General features: G+C 43.2%; 1 protein-coding gene and 1 pseudogene across 2 annotated transcripts; both read left to right on the top strand.

Annotated features, from left to right (window-relative positions):
• Positions 1 to 11,405: 11,405 nt before the first annotated feature.
• LOC120924884 (olfactory receptor 4Q2-like) lies at positions 11,406 to 12,455 on the top strand. 2 transcript variants are annotated; one of them, XM_040335863.1, is made up of 2 exons: positions 11,406 to 12,303; positions 12,418 to 12,455. In XM_040335863.1, the coding sequence occupies exons 1-2, from the start codon at positions 11,406 to 11,408 to the stop codon at positions 12,453 to 12,455; spliced, it is 936 nt and encodes a 311-aa protein (XP_040191797.1). The 2 variants fall into 2 exon arrangements, with proteins under 2 accessions (XP_040191797.1, XP_040191796.1); XM_040335862.1 differs by lacking the exon at positions 12,418 to 12,455 and having other exon boundaries at positions 11,406 to 12,388.
• Positions 12,456 to 22,681: 10,226 nt separating this feature from the next.
• On the top strand, positions 22,682 to 23,505 carry LOC120909043 (annotated as a pseudogene).
• The last annotated feature ends 731 nt before the right edge of the window (positions 23,506 to 24,236 follow it).

Genomic DNA, 24,236 nt, shown 5'->3' with positions numbered 1-24,236 from the left:
GCCCTCCCTCCCGGGGACAAAGCCTACTTGGTCAGTATGTACTAAATCTTTCATGATTGTTTTCATTCTCCCTGCTAAGATTTTGGCGAACAGTTTTACATCTGCATTTAAAAGCGAGATGGGTCTAAAACTAGAACATAAGGAGGGATCTTTACCTATCTTAGGGATTACTGTAATTGCAGCCTCTAATGCCTCTTGACGAATATCCCAATTTAAACCAATACCGTTTATATAAGAACACATCCTGGGGATCAAAATGTCACTGAACTTTTGGTAATATGCAATTGTTAACCCATCGGGGCCTGGACTTTTCCCCTTTGGTGACTCCTTTAAATTATTACGAATTTCTGATTCCGTTATAGGTTCTTCTAAAAAACTAATTTTGTCGTCTGATATTTTATTTAAACATGTGTTATTTAAAAAAAATTTTATATTAACCCTTCTCCTTTTGATTTTTTCGGGGGTGTCCCCTTGCGATATAGCATACAGCTTCCCATAGTATTCTTGAAATACTCTTGCAATTTCTGATGAAGTATGTACTTTGTTCCCTTTGCCTGTTTGAATACTTTCTATAAAATTACCCTTAAATTTGTTTTGGAACCCTTTTGCTAGGTATTTACCCGACAAGTCGCCCCATTGATAATTCTCTTTCTTACGTCTGTAAAATGTCCCTCTATTTTCATATTCAATAAGATCTCTTAACTCCTCTCTTTTTAAGATAACGGTACGCTCCGCTTCGTGCTCTCCTGTTAGTTTATGGGTCTGTTCAAGGTCCAAGATGGTTTTATATAACTCATGGTATTTCTTCTTAGTTTCTTTTTTTTTTGCTGATCCTATTGCAATCAGTAAGCCCCTGATATAGGCCTTGTGAGCCTCCCAGACTATTGATTCCGACACGTGTTCGGAGCAGTTGGTCTTGAAATACCATTCTAATTCCTGTTTTATCCTTTTTACAACCTCTTCATCCTGTATTAAATCCTCATTAAGTCTCCATTTGGTGTTACTTTTGGGAGCTCCCTCAATTTTTAAATTAATTGAAACTGGCGCATGGTCCGACAGGGTAGTTATCCCGATTCCCGAACTTGTCACTACGTCCAATGAGCTATGGTCCACTAGAAAAAAGTCGATCCTAGAGTACGTCCCGTGCACAGCGGAGTAGAATGAGTAATCTCGTGTTTTCGGATGCTGTATTCTCCAAACATCTATCAATTGGAGTTGATGTAATTTTTTTTTAAGTAATTTTCTTTGTGCATCTCCAGTCCGCTGTGCACGGGACGTACTGTCAAGATCCGGATCCAGACAGAGGTTCATATCGCCCGCCACAACTACCCTGCCTGTCCTGAAATCCATAAACATCTCAATGACCCCTTTAAGAAATCTCATGGAGTTCTTGTTTGGACAATAAATATTTGCAATAGAATAATCCACCTCATTTATTTTTCCTCTAAGTAGAAGATACCGCCCCTCGGGATCTGCTTTTCTCTCTATCAGAACAAATCTAACTTCCCTGGCAAACCCTATGGCAACCCCCTTTGCCAATTTAGTCGGTGAGTCTCCGTAGTACCATAATGGGTAATCCGGTGAGCTTATTTTAAGATTTGACTCCTGCGAGATATGTGTCTCTTGTATGAGTACTACATCTGCTTTTAGATGTCTAATTTCTCTTAAAATATTACTCCTTTTTAGCGGAGAATTTAATCCTCTTACATTGTATGAGAGTATTTTTAAAGTTCCCATAGTATCCGCCAGATAGTCGTTTGCCCCCCGACCACTCCCGTTACATTGTTGTTATTATATTCGGTCGCGATAAATGGGGTCCTAAAACTCAACATTTTGCATAGGCAGAATTTCCAGTATATATCAGGGCGAAACCACGACAGATAACTTATTTCTGAGACTGATAACCAGAGATACCCCCCCCCCCCGAACCCTTTCCCACCGCCCCCCACCTCCTCCCCTTTACTCTGTACTATGACCCCTCCCCTCACCCAAACCCTCCCCCCCTCCCTCCTTTCCCCCACCAGTAGGGGCATTACGGCCTAAATTAGGCCCCTGGATCCGTGGCCAACCTACTCCACCCGGCCCACGGTTCTCGCCCCGGAGGTTGAGCTCTGTGAGTGTGACTACGTCCCGAACCGCCACCGCCCTCCACCCCATCCGAAGGATGGGGGTGGGTGAGTGGTCCCAGGACCCCAGGACTCCCCGGCCTCCCACCAGCCGGTCCCCCCCCCGCCCCCCCCCCCCCCCGGCCCCCCCCCCCCCCCCCAGCCCCCCGCCTCATCATCTCCGCTTTTATTATTTGTCTTTTGTAGGTTTTTTCTTAGTTATTTTCCTCTTTTATTTCCTGGGATAAGGCTCCATGTCTGATGGCCCCATATAGGTAATATCTTCTCTTGAGATTCATTCCAACCCGATATCTCTATCAGTGGGATGTCCAGTCTATTGCAGAATTTAGTCATCTCTTCGGGGAACCTTAAGGTCGCGGATCTACCCTCCTTCTTCCCGATTAAACACGCGGGGTAACCCCAAGAATACTGGATACCGTGTATTTTTAAATGTTCAAGTAGCGGTTTTAATAGTCTCCTTCTAGAAAGGGTCTCGGTAGCGAGGTCCGGAAAAATCTGTAATTCAGTTTCGTTAAATGTTACCGGCCTAATGGTTTTAAGACGCTGCCAAATCTGTTCTTTATCTTGAAAATTGTGAAATCTTGCGATCACGTCTCTGGGTATTCCCGCTGCTAATTCCGCCGGTTTTCTAATCCGATGAATTCTTTCGAATTTGATTTTTTCCGTTTCTATTTTACCCAAGATGTGGCCGAATAATTTATCGAGTTTTACTTGGAGGTCTTCTCCTTCCAGGTCAGGTAAACCACGGATCCTCAAGTTTTTCCTTCGGTTCCGATTTTCTTGATCTTCCATTCGGTACCTCAGGTTCCTTTGTTCAATTTGTAATTCCTTCATCTGCATTTTTAACTCTGACACCTCAGCAGCTTGACTATCCAGTTTTTCTTCAGTTTCTTCCACTCTTCTCAATAAGTGACTCATGTCTTCATGTACGATCGTTATCTCATTTTTTAACGAGACCTCCATTCGTGAGATTGATAATTCTAGTCGCGAAAACATCTCTAATAGCTCTGTTTTAGATGGGGGTAGATCTTTATGGGTGGCACCGTGTGGTTCCGCGACGTCCTCCTCAGACTCTCTGGTTGTCACTGTTTCAGAGTACCTTCTCCGTCCATTTTTTTGTTGACCCATTGACAGTCGGCTTTTTGCCCCAGATGTTTCACTAGGGCAGTCTTTGGAAGTATCTTGTGTCATGTATTTTTTTATAGTTCCAGGGCTGGCACTTATTTTGGGGGCGTTGGCCACAACACCCCTGACTGGGCGGCCTCTCATTTCTTATATTGTGTTAGATACACTATCGATCGAGTGCGAGAGAGATCCCCCAAATATTCTTGGCACGGTCGATTTGATCGGCTATGGGGGCTTTCAATTCAGAATGGTTGTGCCACTATTGACCACTCAGGTACCTCAAATGGATAAAAAGCGGGTAAGTAGTGGGGCTATTAATTCTCCTCGGTTGATGTGCCTCTGAAGATAAAAAGGTATCTTCTGATATCCCTTTCCTTTTTCTTTCTTTTCTTTTTTCTTTTCTTTCTTATTTTATCTTTACCTTACTTTTTTCCCCCTTCTTCTCCTATTATCTCATGTTTCCCGCTCCGGCATCTCCCAACAATTGATATTTAAAGTGTATTGACTACCGGCGAACTGTGGGGGGGTAGTGTGGGCTGGTAGGTGAGCTTGCGCTGGGCGGTGATAGGGGGCATGGGAGGAAAGCCACGCTTCCACACGTACTAATCTATCGCACTATTCCCCACACACCCTACACCCCCTGTAATTGCTTAAAGTGGCAGTCCACAAACCGCTACGGTTGCTGCTTCAACCTCACTCACTGTAGTGCGCTGTAATGCGCTGTGTCATGCCCCGCTATATAATCAGTTTATAGTTAGCTTATGATTGGCAATATAATTAGTAATTATTTAGCATTCATTAGTGACAGTCTTCACTCAGCGATCCACTTCATCACTTAACATCACTCGCTGAAATGCGATTTTATAATTGACTGATGGTTAGCGTTTAGCTAGCAATTGGATAGTCTTAAGTCAATGACAGTTTTCAATCAATCCTCCTTTATCAGCTATCCGCTACAGCCACAGCCACGCTCACTGAGGTGCCTTTAAATGGTTAGCTGGAGATTGTCAATCAGATAGCATTACATTACATTGCATTAAGGTTTCATCATTTCATCATTGATAGTACAATCTTCCTATCAGTTCACAGTTCACAGTTCACAGTCAGTAGTCAGCTGCAGCTTCCCTCAATGATATCAATAATATACGCTGCACACTGCTCCGTATTGAGCCGTATAGAGCCGTGCTGACACCCAGACACTTAATTACTCACGCCACCGAGACAGAGGAATCAGACGAGCTGCACAGCCGAATCGGGCATCACTTCCACGCAGCTCCTTATCACAGCACGGTACGCCCAACACACGGATCCGCAGCCCCTCAGCTCCTCCAATGCCTGCAGAACAGCCTGCAATAAGCCTGCAGAAAGCCTGGACTCCACCGCTATATGTCTCCCGGAGGACCCCACAGCCGTGCTCCGCAGAGCGGTATCAAAGTAGCAGAGCGGGGGGAGCGGGAGGAGCGGGGGGAAGAGGCACAGCGGGGGGACGGGAGGAGACACAGGCTAGTGCACGCCCGTGGGATCCATAGAGTCCGTGGAGCTCCTCAGAGCTAGCAGCGGCAGCACGTTCCGACGCGTCTTCTCATCAGGCCCCTCCCTACAACACCTTTAATGCAGACCTTGTGTTGGTGATCTTTAATCCCAGATGGTTAAGTGAAGTGGTCTTGCAGGTATACAGAAAGTATTTGGTTATTTGAGATTGGAGTGTCTGAGGGGATGCATAAAGTGCGAGGCCTTCAGTTATAACCTGATAGTGAATTGTATATGTCCAGGGTCTTATGGAGATTGCGGAAAATTACGTGTTTGAATTAAGTCAAGGTAAGAAGTACATTGCTCACAAAAAGGAAGATCTTAAATTACCTGTTTCTAACCCAGATTCCATGTGTAATACAAATTTCTAATACAAACCACCAAAGGTTCAATATACAAAGCAAATAGGAGCGAACAGAAAATGCAAGCCTTGTCTGTCAAATAACTTTTCTGCATACTGTGTATAATAAGTAGAAGGGCCTCTCTCTTCTCTCTGTCAAAGATACACATATATAAAAAATATATATATATATTTATTTGTATATTTTTTTTATATATGTGTATCTTTGTCATTGTTATTTTGTATCCATCATGGTGTTTGTTCAGCCCCTTCCAGCCTCTAATTTTTGAGTGGTTAATTGCTGGTCTATTTAGTTGGGTGATGCTTAATAGGGATGAGCCGAACACCCCTTGGTTCGGTTCGCAGCAGAACATGCGAACAGGCAAAAAATTTGTTTGAACACGCGAACACCATTAAAGTCTATGGGACACGAACATGAAAAATCAAAAGTGCTAATTTTAAAGGTTAATATGCAAGTTATTGTCATAAAAAGTGTTTGGGGACCTGGGTCCTGGCCCAGGAGACATGTATCAGGGAGCATTGATTTTATTAATGCTTAAAGTGAAACAATAAAAGTGAAATATTCCTTTAAATTTCATACCTGGGGATGTCTATAGTATGCCTGTAAAGTAGCGCATGTTTCCAGTGTTTAGAACTGTCCCTGCACAAAATGTAATTTCTAAAGGAAAAAAAGTAATTTAAAACTACTTGTGGCTATTCATGAATTGTTGGGTCCTGGCAATACAGATCAAAGTCTTTGAAAAAAGAAAAAAAACAAAAAAAAAGCGGGGTCCCCCTATATTCCATTTCAGGCCCTTCAGGTCTGGTATGGATATTAAGGGGAACCCTGCACAATTTAAAAAAAATGGAGTGGGGTTCCCCCAAAAAATCCATACCAGACCATACCATACCAGGAAAAGAGGGGGGACGAGAGAGCGCCCCCCCCCTCCTGAACCGTACCAGGCCACATGCCCTCAACATGGAGAGGATGGAGACAAGGGCCTCATCCCCACAACCCTTGCCCCCTACTATTTCACAAATCAAACACAGATATTTTTTTAATTTTGTCATTTTTGCAGTGTCTGGTGTGGATCCAGGTGACTTTCCCTTCAAGTTTAGCACAACTGTACATGAAAGAGATGCTGTATTGAGTCTCTAAACATTTCTGTATATATAAATGTCTCTTAAAAATCCACAAGTCACCTGGCTTTAGTTTTAGATCCTTCCAAACTTTTAGGATCTGGAATTGGGGAGATAACACATAAATTGGTTTGTCAAAAACCTTAAAAGATCAACAACATTCTCTGTGAGATCTGAATTGAGGACTTCAGCTGCTGAGACATAATATAAGCAAGTCAGTAACCCACTCCCAAGCCAAATCCCATAGGGAGAGAGTCCAACATCCCCTTAGGGCAGGCATGTCCAAAGTCCGGACCGGGGGCCAATTGCGGCCCGCGTTCCGATTTAATGTGGCCCCACTGGTAATTTGGATATATATCTCTTTTGTAGCCCCCAACAAATCCCAAAGCATCACGCATTCAGAGGCTGCATTCATGGCAATGGTGAGGCTGCATTCATGGCAATGGTGAGGCTGCATTAATCTGCACTGACCCTTATTTTGCTTCACAATTCTTTATTTAAAATTACATTTTTTTCCTCAAAATTCCCTCTAAAAGTTAAGGTGCGTGTTATACGCCGATAAATACGGTATATCCAAATAACACGCCCAAGCTCATCTCTTCACCACACACAGCCACACAGGCAAGATAATTCTTGTTGGGCCGTGAATTAGTTAATTTGCATTTAATTTTAATGGTTTAAAGAATGTCAGGCAAAAAGGTCGGCCCTCACACATGTTGACTTCATCAAATCAGGCCCTCTTTGAAAAAAGTTTGGACACCCCTGCCTTAGGGGCTTGATAAAATGTAAGAAAACATTCAGGCAAAAGTTTTCTAGTTTCTTACTCTACTTTTTCCGCTACATTGTAGACAGTAGTGAGTGTAAAAATAAAACCTCAAAACTAAGGACTCTACTATAAAAATGATTTCATCTGTTACTCTCTGTAGATTCTGGCACTCTGTACTTACAAACTACTGATAACACTTTTTACTGTGGCTTTTGAAGTAGCATTTGCCACTGGACACCCAGAAAACATGTCCATACAGACAAAATGCATACTCTAAGATCCTGACTTGGGCTTCTGGACATATCTTTTTGTAATCTCTGGAAGGAATGTACAGCTTTTGGTAACACCTTTGGTAACAGGTAAAACAAGAAGTGGTATAATATAAAAACAACTGTGGTGAGCCCTGGGTCTATCCCATGCTCATTTATTAAGGCAGCCATAGCTGCTTGTGACTGATGACAAGGTCCATGTGTAAAGCTGGAGGGAAAAGAGTGACTGGCAGACATAAAAGATCAATTTTTTAAGAAGCTTCCTCCTGTGGACCACTTGTTCTTCTCATTCTGGGGTCCTTAAAGTTGAATTATTAATCCCAGCAATACTGGGCCAGATCTAGGGTGAAATCTGTGAGTTGCACAGACCCAGCAAGTGTCCGGGCTGTAATGCAGCATCCTTAGTTGCCTGGTCTGCTTCCATGAGTGAGCTTTAATGTTAGTATGGCTACCTCAGCAAGAACCTGGAAGGCTTAAAACAGCCAATCAAATTAACTTAGCATGCTTGATTGGTTTACCTGCCAAAGTAAAAACAAACTTCTGGCCCTTCAAATGGAACTAAAAGCTCTCTATATCTCGACTATCTATATTAATATATACTCTTTTTGTAGCTCACAGGCTTGCTAAAACATGGAGCTCTGCTTCTTGAGCTGGGGAAAAGGATCAAATGACTCTGAATACAGAATGGCCTTCTGGGACTGGGTGATAAACTGCATACAGTACTCAATATAAAAACTGGGATCAAATCTCCAAAAAATCAAATATCTTGGTCTTCTTGGAGTGTGTCCTGCACTGGGCTCACAGTAGCTGATTCCTACGTCAGCTACGTCAGCTAAACAATGACACTAAAACGTACTAACAAAAACAGTTTCAGACCATGTGTCATAGATAATGAATTAATCATTGGTGACAGTGATTAAGAATATAAAATATCAGGTAAAAAGTCCATGATTTATTTAATAAATAAACTAGAACTTGATGAATCAAATAAAAGGTGTGCAGACAGTCCTTCACCACTTGCAAAATACAAGTCACATCCAATGTGCTCTAATGAAAAACCTGTTCCAGTATTCCAATCTAGCAATCCCAGACCTTCTTTTTAGTTAAAGAGGTCATGGAAATCTGGTGAGCAGGTTTTTCATTAGAGCACATTGGGTGGGACTTAGATTTTCTGCCAAGTAATGAAGGACTGTCTGCAAACTTTTGATTTGATTCATCTTATTTAGTTTATTTATTGAAGAAATCATGGACTATTTACCTGATATTTTGTATTCTTAATCACTGTCACCAATTATTAATTCATTATCCATGACACATGTTCTGTTATGTTTTTGTTAGCACATTTTCGTGTCATGGTTTAGCGCCCCCTACCAACACATTTCTCATATGGTTGATAATATAAAATGTTCCAAGGGTACACAAGTATCCAGAGAGAGAGATTCCAATAAGCTCAGAATACCAGCCAATGAAAATAGATGATACAAATAATGCCAATATTTCCTCCAATAGGGGCTCCTTGAACTATTAAATAGATGGCACTACAGATGAACTCAGCTGTCTGAAGGTGTCAGTGTTCACCTGCAGGTTGAAGGCTTTATTTTTTGGCATTGGAGCACACATCCTTCATGTTATCCATATTTCAGAGCTGACATAATGATCACATGGTTGGAAACCACTCTGTTGAATTCCCAATCAGCATTGGTGTGGTCTGCCGATTGATAGATAACAGCCCCATGAAGTGCTAACTGCTGGCTCTCATAAGGGAGAACATTAATTAACGTGTCCTCAGTACAGAGAGTTCTGCCAGGGAGTATTAATTAACAGATTGTGGGCAAGAATGGATTAAAGTTTTGTGAATATTTTTCAGGAAAAGTATGATTGGCAATTTAGGCCCGATCAGCCTTCCATGCCGAGGAATTTACAGTCCTTTTGGCAAACTGAAAAAAAAAAAAAAAACTATATGGATTTGTTATCTATACATTCAGAATATACATAGAAATAATTAGGAAGCATCTACATTTTCTGATGTTTGCAGTCAGCCAGATTACAGCACCAATAATCCTATTATTTTATTATTAAAAACAAAGTAAAATATTGTTCTATAATTTATATTTACAATATAGAATCTGTTTCTTTTCATTAAGATAATTGTATCATTAAAAAAACTAAATAAATTATTTATTTCTTCTGATAAGTATTCCAAGGGAATTTCCAACCCACAATACAACACAAGGGATGATATAAATATGAGATCAGCTAAATTGTTATACAAAATTATTCTTGCCTATGTCAACAAGGCACAAATCCCGTCTATCTCGCTGATCTGTATGTCTCTTCATAGAGTGCAAGGCGCTTTTTTGTTTAGTATACCTGTATTAGATGTTTCTTTATTGTCATATATTATTTATTGTCTGCTATGCGTGTCGGGACCCTTCGGGGTAAGACCGCTCTATAGTAAGATACCTCTCAACTCAACTCAACTCATATGCATTAACAGCTGGACAGCTTTTCCCAAAAATTTTACAAGCAGTGAACCAAGGAAAGTATTTAATTAAAAATATTTAAAATATTTAAAAATATATACTAATATACAGTAAACCAGAGCAATTTAAACATATGGTACATTACATACAGTTAATAATACTCTACAAAAACTAGTAAAATTTAATGGCGCTTATTTCCAAATTGAATAGAAAGTCCTCATAGCTCATTGACAATTTGTGGTCTTTAAATACCCTTTTATGTGGAGAGAAATTTAAAAACAGAACTTTTACAACTATGAACTTCACTTGCAAGTGATTAGATGATTGAGGTGTATAGAGCACTAGTTTAACACTCCAACCCTTCCGTAAATCAGCCCCATGTCAGTGTTATATATATATATTTATACATGCAAAGGTGATTAGCGAGGTGCAGTTATCCATAGAAAAGAGTAAGGCCGCGTACACACGGTCGTTCCAATCCGATGAGAATGGACCGAAGTTCAGTTTCATCGGTCCAAACTGACCGTGTGTATGGCCCATCGGTCCAAAATTTTAAAACATGCTTTAAAATCGAACCGATGGACCGCTGCCCGATCGGTCCAAACCGATGGTTAGTACAGAAAAGCATCGATTCAAAACCCGCGCATGCTCAGAATCAAGTCAACGCATGCTTGGAAGCATTGAACTTCGTTTTTTTAAGCACGTCGTGTGTTTTACGTCACCGCGTTCTGACCTGATCGGTTTTTGGAACGATGGTGTGTACGCACATCAGACCGTCAGGCCACTTCAGCGGTGAACTGATGGAAACGGCCGTCGGACCATTCTCATCGGTTTGGATCGACCGTGTGTACGCGGCCTAACATTTCACTTAAATGTACACCACTCAAAGAGCAATAAATTCTACTTACGTTATGCCGCGTACACACGATCGGTCCATCCGATGAGAACGGTCTGATGGACCGTTTTCATCGGTTAACCGATGAAGCTGACTGATGGTCAGTCGTGCCTACACACCATTGGTTAAAAACCCGATCGTGTCAGAACGCGGTGACGTAAAACACAACGACGTGCTGAAAAAAACGAAGTTCAATGCTTCCAAGCATGCGTCGACTTGATTCTGAGCATGCCTGGATTTTTAACCGATGGACGTGCCTACAAACAATCGGTTTTGTTCTATCGGTTAAATTTAAAACAAGATTGCTTTTTTTTAACCTATGGATAAATAACCGATGTGGCCCACACATGATTGGTTTGGTCCGATGAAAACGGTCCATCAGACCGTTCTCAACGGTTTGACCGATCGAGTGTACGCGGCATTAGGGGTATTTGTTCCATGTTTCTGTTTACTTTAGTAGGTATAGTAATTATATTTGGTGAATTGTAAATGTTTATTTTACGCAGTGAAGAAAAATGTCCAGTTAAAACACTAATTTGGAAAATCCGAAGCAAAAAAACATAAGAGGATTTAAAAAACAGTTATAGCTCTGTGCTAAAACAATGCTAGACTTACAAATAATATAATTAATTTCTAATTATGTTGTTGTTTAAATGTTAAAAAAAGTTTACATTGATAACATGTTTTTTTTACAGATTTTTTTTTTTATTATCCCCTATTGAGAGAAGAATATGGATCTTCAAAATCAAAGTTTTGTAACAGAGTTCACCCTTAGTGGTTTCTCCCATTCACATGAAGCTCGGGTTATTTTCTTTGTCGTGTTTCTCGCCTTGTATTTGATGACCTTATCAGGGAATCTTCTCATCATGACAGCAGTCCATGTTGATCCACATCTGCGTTCACCTATGTATTTTTTTCTCAGCAACTTGTCTTTCTTGGACATGTGCTACTCAACAGTCACCATCCCAAAGATGCTGGTTAATGTCTTCTCATATCAAAAGACTATCTCCTTTAACCAGTGCATATTGCAGCTTTTCTTCCTTCATTTATTTGGTGGCACAGAGTGCTTTCTTCTGACTGTCATGGCATATGATCGCTATGTGGCTATCTGTAATCCACTAAGGTATCACATTGTCATGAATTCCAAATTTTGTTGTTGGCTGGTGGCATGTACTTGGCTAGCAGGTTTCTTGCATTCCTTTACCCAGGCTTTTATCACGTACCAGCTGCCATTTTGTGGTCCAAACAAGATAAATCACTTCTTCTGTGATGTCCACCCACTAGCTGTACTTGCCTGTTCTGACACCTTCTTTATTGATATATTTATTATAGCAAACAGTGGGATGATTTCACTCACTTGCTTTGTGGTGCTATTGTTCTCCTACCTTGGAATCATAACCACAATCTTAAAGATCCGTTCTTCAGAAGGGAGACGTAAAGCATTTTCTACATGTGCAGCCCATCTCCTGGTTGTTACAATCTTTTTTGGACCATGCATATTTATCTATTTGAGGCCGCCAGTGAACTATGCAGCAGACAAGCTGGTGTCTGTGCTGTATACAGTACTGACACCTCTAATAAATCCTATTATTTACACACTACGAAACCAGGAGGTCAAAAATGCTATCAGCAAACCTTTCAGAAACAAACAGCAAACAGATATTTGTCACAAACCACTGAAATAAAGAAAGGGTTTACATTATTTCTATTAAGAATGCAACTAATGCTTAGCTAATGTTATAGCTAATGTCCAATTCCAGTCTTATCTATCCACTTCCTAGCGCTACCCCCTCCCTCGGCAGTCTTCAGTCTTTTGCAGAAGTCTTTAGGCTGGTTACATGATGGGCAGCGGGGGGCAACACAAGAGAAGAGGTAAATATTACAGTCAAAGCTGCTCATTTGTATTTTACATGCATGGGGACTATTTAAAAAAGTAGCCCAGAGTTGGGCTTTAATGAACAAACTAGTGTTTTCCAATATGTGCATAATTCACTTTTTCCTCCTAGTGCATGAAAATACTGGCCCAGATCCACAAACGAATTACGCCGGCGTATATATTGATACGCCACGTAATTTCAAAGTTCCCCCATCGTATCTTTGTTTTGTATACACAAAACAAGATACGACTGAATGAGGGATCGATCCGACAGGCGTAAGTCTTAGTACGCCGTCGGATCGTAGGTGCATATTTATGCTGGCCGCTAGGTGGCGTTTCCGTCGAATTCCGCGTCGAGTATGCAAATTAGCTAGATACGGCGATCCACGAACGTACGTCCGGCCGGCGCATTTTTTTACGTAGTTTCCGTAAGGCTTTTTCCGGCGTATAGTTACCCCTGCTATATGAGGCGTATCCTATGTTAAGTATGGCCGTCGTTCCCGCGTCTAATTTTGAAAATGTTACATCGTTTGCATAAGTTGTTCGCGAATAGGGCTTTGTGTAGAATGACGTCACCGTCGTAAGCATTGGCATGTTCCGGTTTAATTTCGAGCATGCGCACTGGGATACCCCCACGGACGGCACATGCGCCATTCAAAAAAAATGTCATTTACGTCGGGTCACGAGGTATTAACATAAAACACGCCCCCATCACATCGATTTGAATTGCGCGCCCTTACGCCGCCTAAGTTACACTACACCACCGTAACTTACGGCGGAAATTCTTTCAGGATACCAAAAAAAAACTGTAAGTTACTTAACATAGGATACGCATCATATAGCAGGGGTAACTATACGCCGAAAAAAGCCTTACGGAAACGACGTAAAAAAATACGCTGGCCGTACGTTCGTGGATCGCCGTATCTAGCTAATTTCCATACTCAACGCGGAATTCTACGGAAACGCCACCTAGCGGCCAGCGTAAATATGCACCTACAATCCGACGGCGTACTAAGACGCACGCCTGTCGGATCGATCCCTCATTAAGTCGTATCTTGTTTTGTGTATACAACACAAAGATACGACAGGGGAACTTTGAAATTATGCGACGTATCAATAGATACGCTGGCGTAATTCGTTTGTGGATCTGGGCCACTGTGTTTAAGATGGGCTTCTTTAATATAAATACAGAGGCCCAGATTCACAGAGAGCAGGACGCACATTACGCCGCCATAGGGCAAACAATGTACGCTACGCCAACACAGCGCAGAGAGGCAAGCACTGCATTCAGCAAGCCAGTACTCCCAACGGTGCGCCAGCGTGGCGTGGGTTTTGATGGCGTACATCGGCGTAGGTGGAAGTGGGCATGAACCCATGCAAATGAGGCGTGACCCCATGCAAATGATGGGCCGAGCGTCAGACAGGTACGTGGCACTGATGGGCACTCATAAGCGGCACTGAGCACTCATAGGCGGCACTGATGGGCACTCATAGGCAGCACTGGTGGGCACTCATAGGCAGCACTGATGGGCACTCATGGGCGGCACTTATGGGTGGCACTGATGGGTGGCACAGATGGGCACTGATAGGTGGGCACTGAGGGGTGGCACTGATGGACACTGAGGGGTGGCACTGATGGACACTGAGGGGTGGCACTAATGGCAGTGCTGGGCATCACTTGTTTATCCCATATTGTGCCAGTCAGTGCCCATTTGTGGGCACTGATTGGCATCTATTCTCATTTTTTTTGTTTGTTCTTTACCCCCTTCCCTGGTTGTCCTGGTGGCTTCCCTGGTGGTCCAGTGTGGGCATCCGAGGGGGGGGCTGCGCTGATCAGGCTCTCCTCTACTCGTGTCTGTCAGACGCGTGTGAGGAAGAGCCAATCAACGGCTCTTCCTGTTTACATCGTGATCAGCCGTGATTGGACACGGCTGATCATGTGGTAAAGAGCCTCCGCCGGAGGCTCTTTACCGAGATCGGAGATGCAGGGTGTCAGACTGCCACCTCGCATCAGCGAACGCCGCGCTGCGCGCCCCCACGAGCGCACGCCGGCATGTTATCCTGCTGGACGTAAATAGACGTCCAGTCAGGATAACACAACCACTTTCCGGACGTCAATATACTATTGACCAGGCGGGAAGTGGTTAACGTCCTTCATTTGTTTGAAATGAGTCGTGCATGTTAGTTGCAGTCATCGGAAAGGATGGCTAAGTTCCTACATACAGTGGGACCATGGGTCAAATCAGCAAAAAAAAAAAAATAGGAGGAGGCTCATAGCAGTAGAAGGTACTTTTCTAAGTTAAAGTGGTTGTAAAGTAAGGTTTTTTTTATCTAAATGCATTCTATAAACCTGAAAACTGATAGGTTACTATGCACAGCTGCACCAGATTTTGTGTGCATCAGTTTTAGTAAATCTCCCCCATGGTGTCCTTTTAAAAAAACTGCAGAAATGGTCATACCCATCTGGGAAGAGGCGCATTTATGTAATATTTATAGCAAAAAATAAAGTAATCAAAAACTGGGACTATATACTGTATGTTAGCTAGGTGCCTTTCAAGAAGTAAGTGACCAATATGATTTTCTAACTCAACTTCTACAATCAAAATGTAAGATTATATAGAACTCTATATTGACCCCTGAGGTTTTTATTCAGTCAGTTCCAGTACATTCCAGCGCAAAAAAAAAATACACCAAAAATTCACCAGAACGCATATAAACACATTAAAAAATACATTACAGCAAAACAAAACCAGGAAACGTTGGGAAAAAAGTGTGGCAAAACGCAACAGAATGCAGCAAAAACGCATAAAAACATGCTTACAGAAATGCATCCAGCACACATCCAGACTGCATTTCTGCGGACATTTCAGCCCTAGTATGTGTTTCTTAATGCCGCGTACACGCGATAATTTTTCGGCATGTAAAAAACAAAGTTTTTAAAAAATGTCATATAAAACGATCGTATGTGGGCTTCACATCATTTTTCGAGTTCTGAAAATTGAAAAAAAAAAAAAAAATCAAACATGCTGCGTTTTTTAACAACGTTTTAAACAATGTCATTTTTCGGGTTGTAAAAAATGATCGTGTGAGGGCTTAAACGACGTGAAAAACCTGCGCATGCTCAGAAGCAAGTTATGAGACGGGAGCGCTCGTTCTGATAAAACTACCGTTCGTAATGGAGTAAGCACATTCATCACACTGTAACAGACAGAAAAGCGCAAATCGTCTTTTACTAACACGAAATCGGCTAAAGCAGCCCAAAGGGTGGCGCCATCCGAATGGAACTTCCTCTTTATAGTTCCCCAAATCACTGTGCTTTGCTAGAACATTTTTTTTTAACAATCGTGTGTAATGATGAAAACGTTGTTTTTTACAAGCCGAAAAATTATCGTGTGTACATGAGGGTAGACAACTTCCATAAAGGCACTGAAGTTCATTTAGGATTTTGTGTCAGTTGCTGGTAGAGACTTGGCCCTTCACATTGTATGTTACAACAATAAAAGGAGGCGTCATTTAGGGTAACTGTAACTAGTTAAGGGAGAAAGTACCAGAAAAATGTATATATTAAGATATGGTTTTCAGAGGGAGGGAAAAAGCAATTACATTGAGGGAAGAGGTATGTACAAAACCATAATTCTGTCTTTAACCGCTGCCCACCTAGACACTGTACATATACAGCCGGAAGGGACAAGCACTGTTCTGGGAGGACATACCCGTACAATCTGTGATTGATGTGTCCCTGAGGCCGGGTACTCACGACCAAACATGTATGGTGAAAGCGGTCCGTCGGACCGTTTTCACCATACATGTCTGCCAGAGGGCTTCTGTACGATGGTTGTACACACCATCGTACAGAAGTCCGCGCGTAAACAATACGCGGGGCGTGTCCGCGGTGTCGCCGCGTCGATGACGCGGTGTCGCCGCGACAATGACGCAGCGACGTGGGCGGCCCGCCTTTAAAATGCTTCCACGCATGCGTCGAAGTCATTCGACGCATGCGAGGGACGGTGGGCGCCTGGACATGTACGGTAGGTCTGTACTGACGACCGTACATGTCCGAGCGGGCAGGATTCCAGCGGACTGTTTTAAAACAAGTCCAGGAATATTTGTCCGCTGGGAAAAGGCCCGGCGGGCAAATGTTTGCTGGAATTCGGCCCGCTCGCGCCCACACACGACCAAACATGTCTGCTGAAACTGGCCTGCGGACCAGTTTCAGCAGACATGTTTGGTCGTGAGTACGGGGCCTCAGACACAGCGGATGACAGATTGAGGTACAGGTCCATTGTCATTGGCCCTGTACCATGTGATTGCTGTGACCAATCATAGCGATCACAGTAATGCCGTGACCATTTTTCATGACGAGAAAAATGCCATGTTTTAAATTGGTCATTAAAAACGACCGTGTGTAGGCTCCAGAGCATTTTTCTTGACGTGAAAAATGGGCATTAAAAATTTAGAACATGCTCTATTGTATCGTGAAAAACGGTCGTGTGTAGGTTTTACAGACGGGGAAAAAACGCGAATGCTCAGAAGCAGGTTATGAGAAGGGAAATTTGCATAATCATCCCAAAGGGTGTCGCCAATCGAATGGAACTTCCCCTTTATAGTGTCGTCGTACGTGTTGTACGTCACAAGCATTTTTTTTTCACGATCGTGTGTATGCAAGTCAGGCTTGACAAGAATCACGTCGAGAAAATCATCGTTTTTTCCATGACTTTAAAACCGGTCGTGTGTACGTGCCATTACAGTAGTAAACAAGGGTTTTCATTCAGGATGCCCTTGTTTACTACTGTGATCTCTGTGATTTGTCACAGTGATCACATGGTACAGAAAATTAATTGCTTACTGCTGTCATCAATACAGCTGTAAGCAATCACAGTTTAAAAGAAAAAAAAACATATCACCTTCTCAGAGCAGTACAGTGTCATTATAGTGAGACTGCACTGCTCTCGTGACAGTATGTAAAAAAAATTGCTGTGGTGGTGATCATGTACAATGACTGGCTGCTCTGAAATCACTGTATATCAGCGCTGCCAGCTATTGTATCTGATCACCGTCACAGCAGTACTTTTACACTAGACCAGTGCTGTCAGTCAATGTCCCAAATCACTGTCACACCAGTCAGTGTCCCTAATCACCTCCACCCACTGACAAAGCATCGCAGCCATGACATTTGTACACCCCTAGCTGCTCCCTGTGCAGCTAAAGGGAACAAGCCCTAATAGTGCAGTTAGTCGATGTCTCCAATCACCACCACACCAGTCACAGTGTCCTCATAACAGTGTAGCTGGATTCAGTACTCCTGATTGCCACCACACCGGACCAGTGCAGCCGCCAGCCAGCAACAGTTTTCCTGATCACTGCCACACCAGTCTCAGTTTCACCAGACCAGTGTATGCCAACAACAGGGTTCCTCACATAATCAGTCTAAACAGTGAAAAAGTCTCACACATGTTACATAGTCTGGTTGAAAAAAGTAAATGTGAAAAAAGTGTAAATAAAGTAAATGAAATAAATATTAGTATCCAGTTATATTATGTGTATCTAGGAAAGCTTCCAGGCCTTTCTTAAAACAATCTACTGAGCTGGCTAGAACCAGCTCCTGAGGGAGTCTATTCCACATGTTCAAGGCTCTTACTGTGAAGAAACCTTTCCGTATTTGGAGATAAAGGGCCAGATCCACAAAGCAGATGCGCCGACTTAACTCGAGATACGCGGCGTAATTGAAATTTACACGGCGCGTATATTTGCGCCTGATCCTCAAAACGAGATACGCCTTAAAATCCTGTTTTTCCGTCCTACCTAAAATAATTACACCGGCGCTTTTCTGTGCGCAAATTACGCTAGAAACGCCGCTGTTTTGATAGGCAAAGATGCAAATGAGGGAGATAGGGCGATCCACAAAATTAAGTGTGTGCGCCGTAGATTACGCCCTGTGCGCTTCTGTTAGTTTCAATGTGTCAATTTACACATTATAAAAGGTGCCCTAATTTTACACATGCCGTGTAATGGTCAGCTAAAGCAACACCATTAAGGAAGAGCTGAGCACACACACTTGCTGGACTACAATCTGTATGCCAACATGCCAGGGGCATCCATGCGCATAGCTAGACTAGTGACTTCAGTGACCGAGGGTACACCCTCTTCTGAGGGAACAGCAGTCAGGAGACGCCTCGCAGAATGCATCTTTGCACAGTAAACACACACATTAATTATGTCACAATGAGAATGCATGCATGCACACCCACTGTGGTCCCTAGCACAGACATATCACATGCACATCTAATTAGATTAGATCCAAGTACCCCCCCCCCCATTGGTACTTGGGAGCAGTAACGCCACGCCACGGCTCCAATTCTGTTACTGTGCATTCATACACCATTCAGGAACCTGGGATCACGTCTCCCTGGTCCTGGGGATCCCTTCTCCACCAAAACTGAGGGTGACACCCTTATTTAATCAGGAATGCCACCCCCCCACATTCACACATCATTCACACACATAAACCAAATCATAAGTACAGTATACAAAACAAAATCATAAAAAAATAAAAAAAAATAAAAAAAATAAAAAATAAAAAGTACCCTGCAAATTAATTGCGGCGGCGTTTGCTCCGTCTGGGCTGCCCACGGGCACGGACACGGGTACGGCCACGGCCACGGGCAACTGAAGAATCTTCATGGGGGGGGTTGTGAGCGGGGGAGGGAGTATCTTCATGGGGGGGGTGTTAGCAGGGGAGGGAGTATCTTCATGGGGGGGTGGGTGAGCAGGGGAAGGAGGAGCCTCCCCTGGTGTCTGTCCTCCTGCTGGCCTGCCCTCCAAGGCCACTGCTATCCTTGTGAGACAGTTTGTGAGGGAAGCCGCATTGGCCTGGCCAGCCCGGGTATTGTCCTGGACAGCCCGGGTATTGTCCTGCACAGCCTGGGTCAGGGCAGTCACCTCCTGGGCCACGCCTGTTGTGGCGGTCTGCAGCTCACACAAACATGTGATGACCGCCAATAAGTTGGTGGCCACATCACTGAGTGACTCCTTCATTACACCCAGGCTGTGCTCCATCTGGGTCAGAGTGACTTTTATCTGACCCAGAGTGCGGGTCTGTCGGGCATTGTCCTTCTGAAGACTGGCCGGCAGACGCTTGGCCACCCCCCTGGTCTCCTGGGTCCCCATCCTGCCTGCCCCTGAGACTTGTGGCCTGGGAGGAGGGGGGAGAGTGACCCTTGTGGGTTGCGGCCTGTTGGGGGAGGAGTGGGAGGGGCTACCCCTGATGGTGGCCTGACTTCTGCCAGCCTCTGGGGTAGGCTCTGGGGTAGCCTCAGGGGTAGCCTCAAGGGTATCCTCAAAGGTCATCATATCAGAGGCCAAAAGGACTTCCCGGCCAATTTGAAGATCTTCTTCCTCCGCCCCTTCATCCTCCTCCCCCTCATCCTCCTCCCCCTCACCCTCCTCATGAGGGGAGGTTTGGCCACTCCCCTCCCCTGGGGACTCCTCAGCAGCCTCTTGTCCTTGGGGTGGTGCAGCAGCCTGGCCTGATGGGCCAGCAACCTCCTGGCCTGATGGGCCTGCAATCTCCTGGTCATCTGTGGAGGACACAAAACAATCACAGGTTTGAGGATCCACACACTTGGCACATCTTCCCTTCCCCCACCCACACATGCTAATCACCAGATAGAAAAAGCAAAAACTTACCTGGCCCCACAGGAACACCACCTGCTCTGGCTGGAAACACCGGGCCAATGCCCATTTCTCCTCACTCAGACGGATGGGGCAGGGCCCCCCTCCTCCAGTGCCCCTGGTATGGGCAGTGATCTTAGCCACCTTGTTCCGGACCACGCTCTTAAGATCGTTGATCTTTTTTTGAACTTGTAAACACCAAGGGCCAGATTCACAGAAGAAATACGCCGGAGTATCTACTGATACTCTACTGATACTCTGGCGTATTTTCAAATTTGCCGCGTTGTATCTTTAGTTTGAATCCTCAAACCAAGATACGGCGGCTTTTGGCTTCGATCCGACAGGCGTACGGCTTCGTACGCCTTCGGATCGTAGGTGTAATACTTTGGCGCCCGCTGGGTGGAGTTTGCGTCGTTTTCCACGTCGGGTATGCTAATTAGCTACTTTGCAGATAGAGAAAGGAGCTGTGTGTTAATGGGCGTCCTGACACTCCTGCTTGCCCCCTCTCCCCTCAAGAGACTTTCTCCACACCAGGAAGAAAGCCTCACATTACGGTGGTGAGTTACAGACAGAAGAACAGGAAGTGAGGATTTCTCAGAAGAAATAAAGACATTTAAAAGGAAAATCGAAGGATGAGGTAAGTGAAGGAGTACTGCACTAAGGTAAAGGAAGCTATTTAGGGGGAAAAAAAATCCTTTACAACCCCTTTAAGGTAAAAAAAAAATTAAAGCTTTACAGCCACTTTAATAGGGGAATAAAAATTATTTACACAAATACAGGAACTGTGGGTACTGTGCACTTGTGACCCAGAAGCAAAAAAAGGAACAAGAAACTGATTAATTTACAGTATGTCCATTTAATGATTTATCGTTTGAAATTTGGTCATTACAGGATGGCAATATCATTTGCTCTCATGTACGTGTGTTAGTTTTTTGATAATACGTTCGAATGATTCTTTGACTGGTTTTCGACTGGTGTATAGCTAGCATAAGGGTTTTTGTGTATGTGTCCCTATTGTTAAATTTATAAGTGAACCAGGTATTGTGTTTTCTTCTTACGATTTGTAGGCAAGAGTGAGCAGGAGAAATTTGGTATGTGGACAGCTAAAAAAGAAAAAAAAAAAAAAAAACATGCAGGGGGTTTGAAGCAAAGGAAAAATGTGTCTTCCCTGGAGTTCCACTTTGATCACACAATGCTAACATGTAAACGTTGTGCAAACAACAGGGCAATATCGCATAAATGGTAATGTCACAATTAAAGAATATAAAGAAGCAGTAAAGGTTGTGCAATCGCGGTAGAAGATGCCCCTGATTGCATCCGTGCTCTTCTCCTCAGTTTGCTATTGCGGTAACATTCGTGGGACAGATCAAAGAGCTGGGACCTTCTCTGCACGTCATGTGTAAGGGCCTTCACATTGATTGACAAGCCTTCACTTCCTGATTTGGATATACTGTATATATCTCTTTTGTGGCCCCAACAAATCCCGAGCGCTGTTTAGGACTAAGGGTGAGCTTGGGCGTGTTATTTGGATATACCGTATTTATCAGCGTATAACACGCACAGGCTTACCATTGCCATGAATGCAGCCTCACCATTGCCATCAATGCAGCCTTACCATTGCCATCAGTGCAGCCTGATCGATGCCCATCTGCAGCCTCGGAGGTGACAGGAAGGGGGAGGGACAAGTGCCATCAGATTACAAACAGGAGAATTTCTTGTTTACTCGTGGCCTCTTTAATACAAAGTCCCGCCTCCTATGATAAACAGAACAGCAATCCAATGGCATCCCAGGAAACAGGACTTCCTATTACAGATGCCGCTGAGTAAATGGGAGAATCTCTTCATGTAATCCGACGGCGCATGTCCTGTCCCCTCTGAGGCAGCTCCGATAAATACGGTATATATCTTTTGTGGCCCCCAGGGCACAGGGCACATGTGAGGCTGCAATGGCTATATATATATCCAAATCCCCAGGGGGGCCATATTAAATCACCAGGGGGGCCGCAATTGGCCCCCGGGCCGGACTTTGGACATGCCTGCTTTAATCAATGACCTCATTAAAAAAAAAAAAAAAAGGTTTTGTTAATTATTTTATTTGCTACCATATTTACCCTCTGAATGTAATTAAACTGCATTAATTTCCCTTACACATGGGAAATGCATTTGATTCCCCTATGTAACACGTATTATTCCTTTTACTTAGGGAACAATTAATGCTACCCAAGAGCATAGTTGAAAGTAATAAATATTTATCTTCACTGTACATATACAGAAATAGGCTAGTCATTAGCATGATTTAGGTTCAGGTCTTGGATACAAGGCCATGCTTTACAGCTTTACAGTTGACATGTTTGGCTCCACAATCATGGATAGAAACAGCTCACTAGTGATAAAAAAGTTTATACTAAGAGGAATCCCACACACACACAGGATCTTCACTTTTTCTTTATTATGATTTTCTTTTTGATATATATATTTACAATTGCGGGGAACACTATGCTAATCATAGCAGTTAAAGGGACACCTGCTCTTCGTAAGTCCATTTACTTCTTCTTGACAAATCTTTCCTTTCTGGATATTTGTCTTTCCTCAGTTACCTTGCCAAAATTATTGAGTAACTTCCTATCTTGCAAGACTATTCCTTTCAATGAATCTGTATGTCAGTTATACTTCTTCCATTTCTTGGCAAGCTGTCAATGCTTTCTGTACACCATCATGGCCTATGATCGCTATGTGGCCATACATCAACCCCTACAATATAAGAGGTTGATGAGCTGGAGAATTTCTATAAGTCTTGCCTGTGGGTGCTGGACGACAGGGTCTCTACATTCAATGACTCACACACTTTTCACTTTTCTTCTGTTCTATTGTGGTCCCAACACAATAGACTATTTCTTCTGTGATATCATTCCTATATTAAAGCTGGCCTGTACTGATACTACCATCAACAAAACGTAACTCTAGCCAACATTGGAGCTGTTGCCCTGCTCTGCTTCATAATAGTCCTTACATTTTATGTACATATGATGCTTGCTGCTATTATGAAAATCAAGACCGTGGATGCAAGAATGAAAACATTCTCAACATGTGCCTCACATGTAACTGCAGTTATGCTATTTTATGTTCCCTGTGTATTTATATACTCGAGACCCTATTCTGGATCCTCAGGGGATAGTTTTATAGCTATTTTCCTCACCCCACTTCTAAATCCAATCATCTACAGTCTAAGAAACAAAGAGGTCAAAGTAGGTTTGAAGGAAATTCTGAGAGGAAATCTGTTTTAATAGTTGCTAACATTATTTTTATTACACAGGGACATTTATGTTTCAAATACAATCATTAAAGTGGTTCCAAAGGCAGAAAGTTTTTTTTTACCGTAATGTATGCTATCCCGTGTTAAGGTAAAAAACCTTCTGTGTGCGACTCCACCCCATCCCCCCATATACTTACCTAAACCAGATATCTCTGTCACATCGCTGCTCTCTCTCTGCCTCCTCACTGGCTCAGAGACAGAAGTCAGAGCTATTGGTTCCAGCTGATGTCAATCACAGGCAGTGAGGAGGGAGCAGGGGGTGAGGCCGAGCAGCACTGTTTGTGTTAATTGACACACAAAGTGCGGCTGCTTGAGAGCAAGCCTGCATGAGTGCCCCTATAGCAAGCAACTTGCTATGGGGGCACTCAGCAGGGGGGGAGCCAGAAATTCCAGCGGGGTACCTGAGAAGAGCCAGCTAAGGGCTGCTGTGTACAAATCATTGCACAGAGCAGGTAAGTATACCGTGTTTGTTAATGATAAAAAAAAAAATACCTTCACAAACACTTTAAATCTTTATCTCATGCAGGTATTTTTGCAGTTAGATAGTCATTACAAATTGTTTTTTTTTGTAGCTAGTGTAAATAACTCAGTTGGTATCAGTTGTTTTAATTAACTGTACAGCAGTACTCCAGACTTGGAGTGGGCCGAACAGCTCTAGGGACTGTCAGAACATTTGGGGTTAAAATAATTTATATTTATATA

This window comes from Rana temporaria, chromosome 1 (genome assembly GCF_905171775.1).
Source record: "Rana temporaria chromosome 1, aRanTem1.1, whole genome shotgun sequence".
Classification (NCBI taxonomy): domain Eukaryota; kingdom Metazoa; phylum Chordata; class Amphibia; order Anura; family Ranidae; genus Rana; species Rana temporaria.
This window is presented reverse-complemented; position numbering and strand designations above follow the sequence as displayed.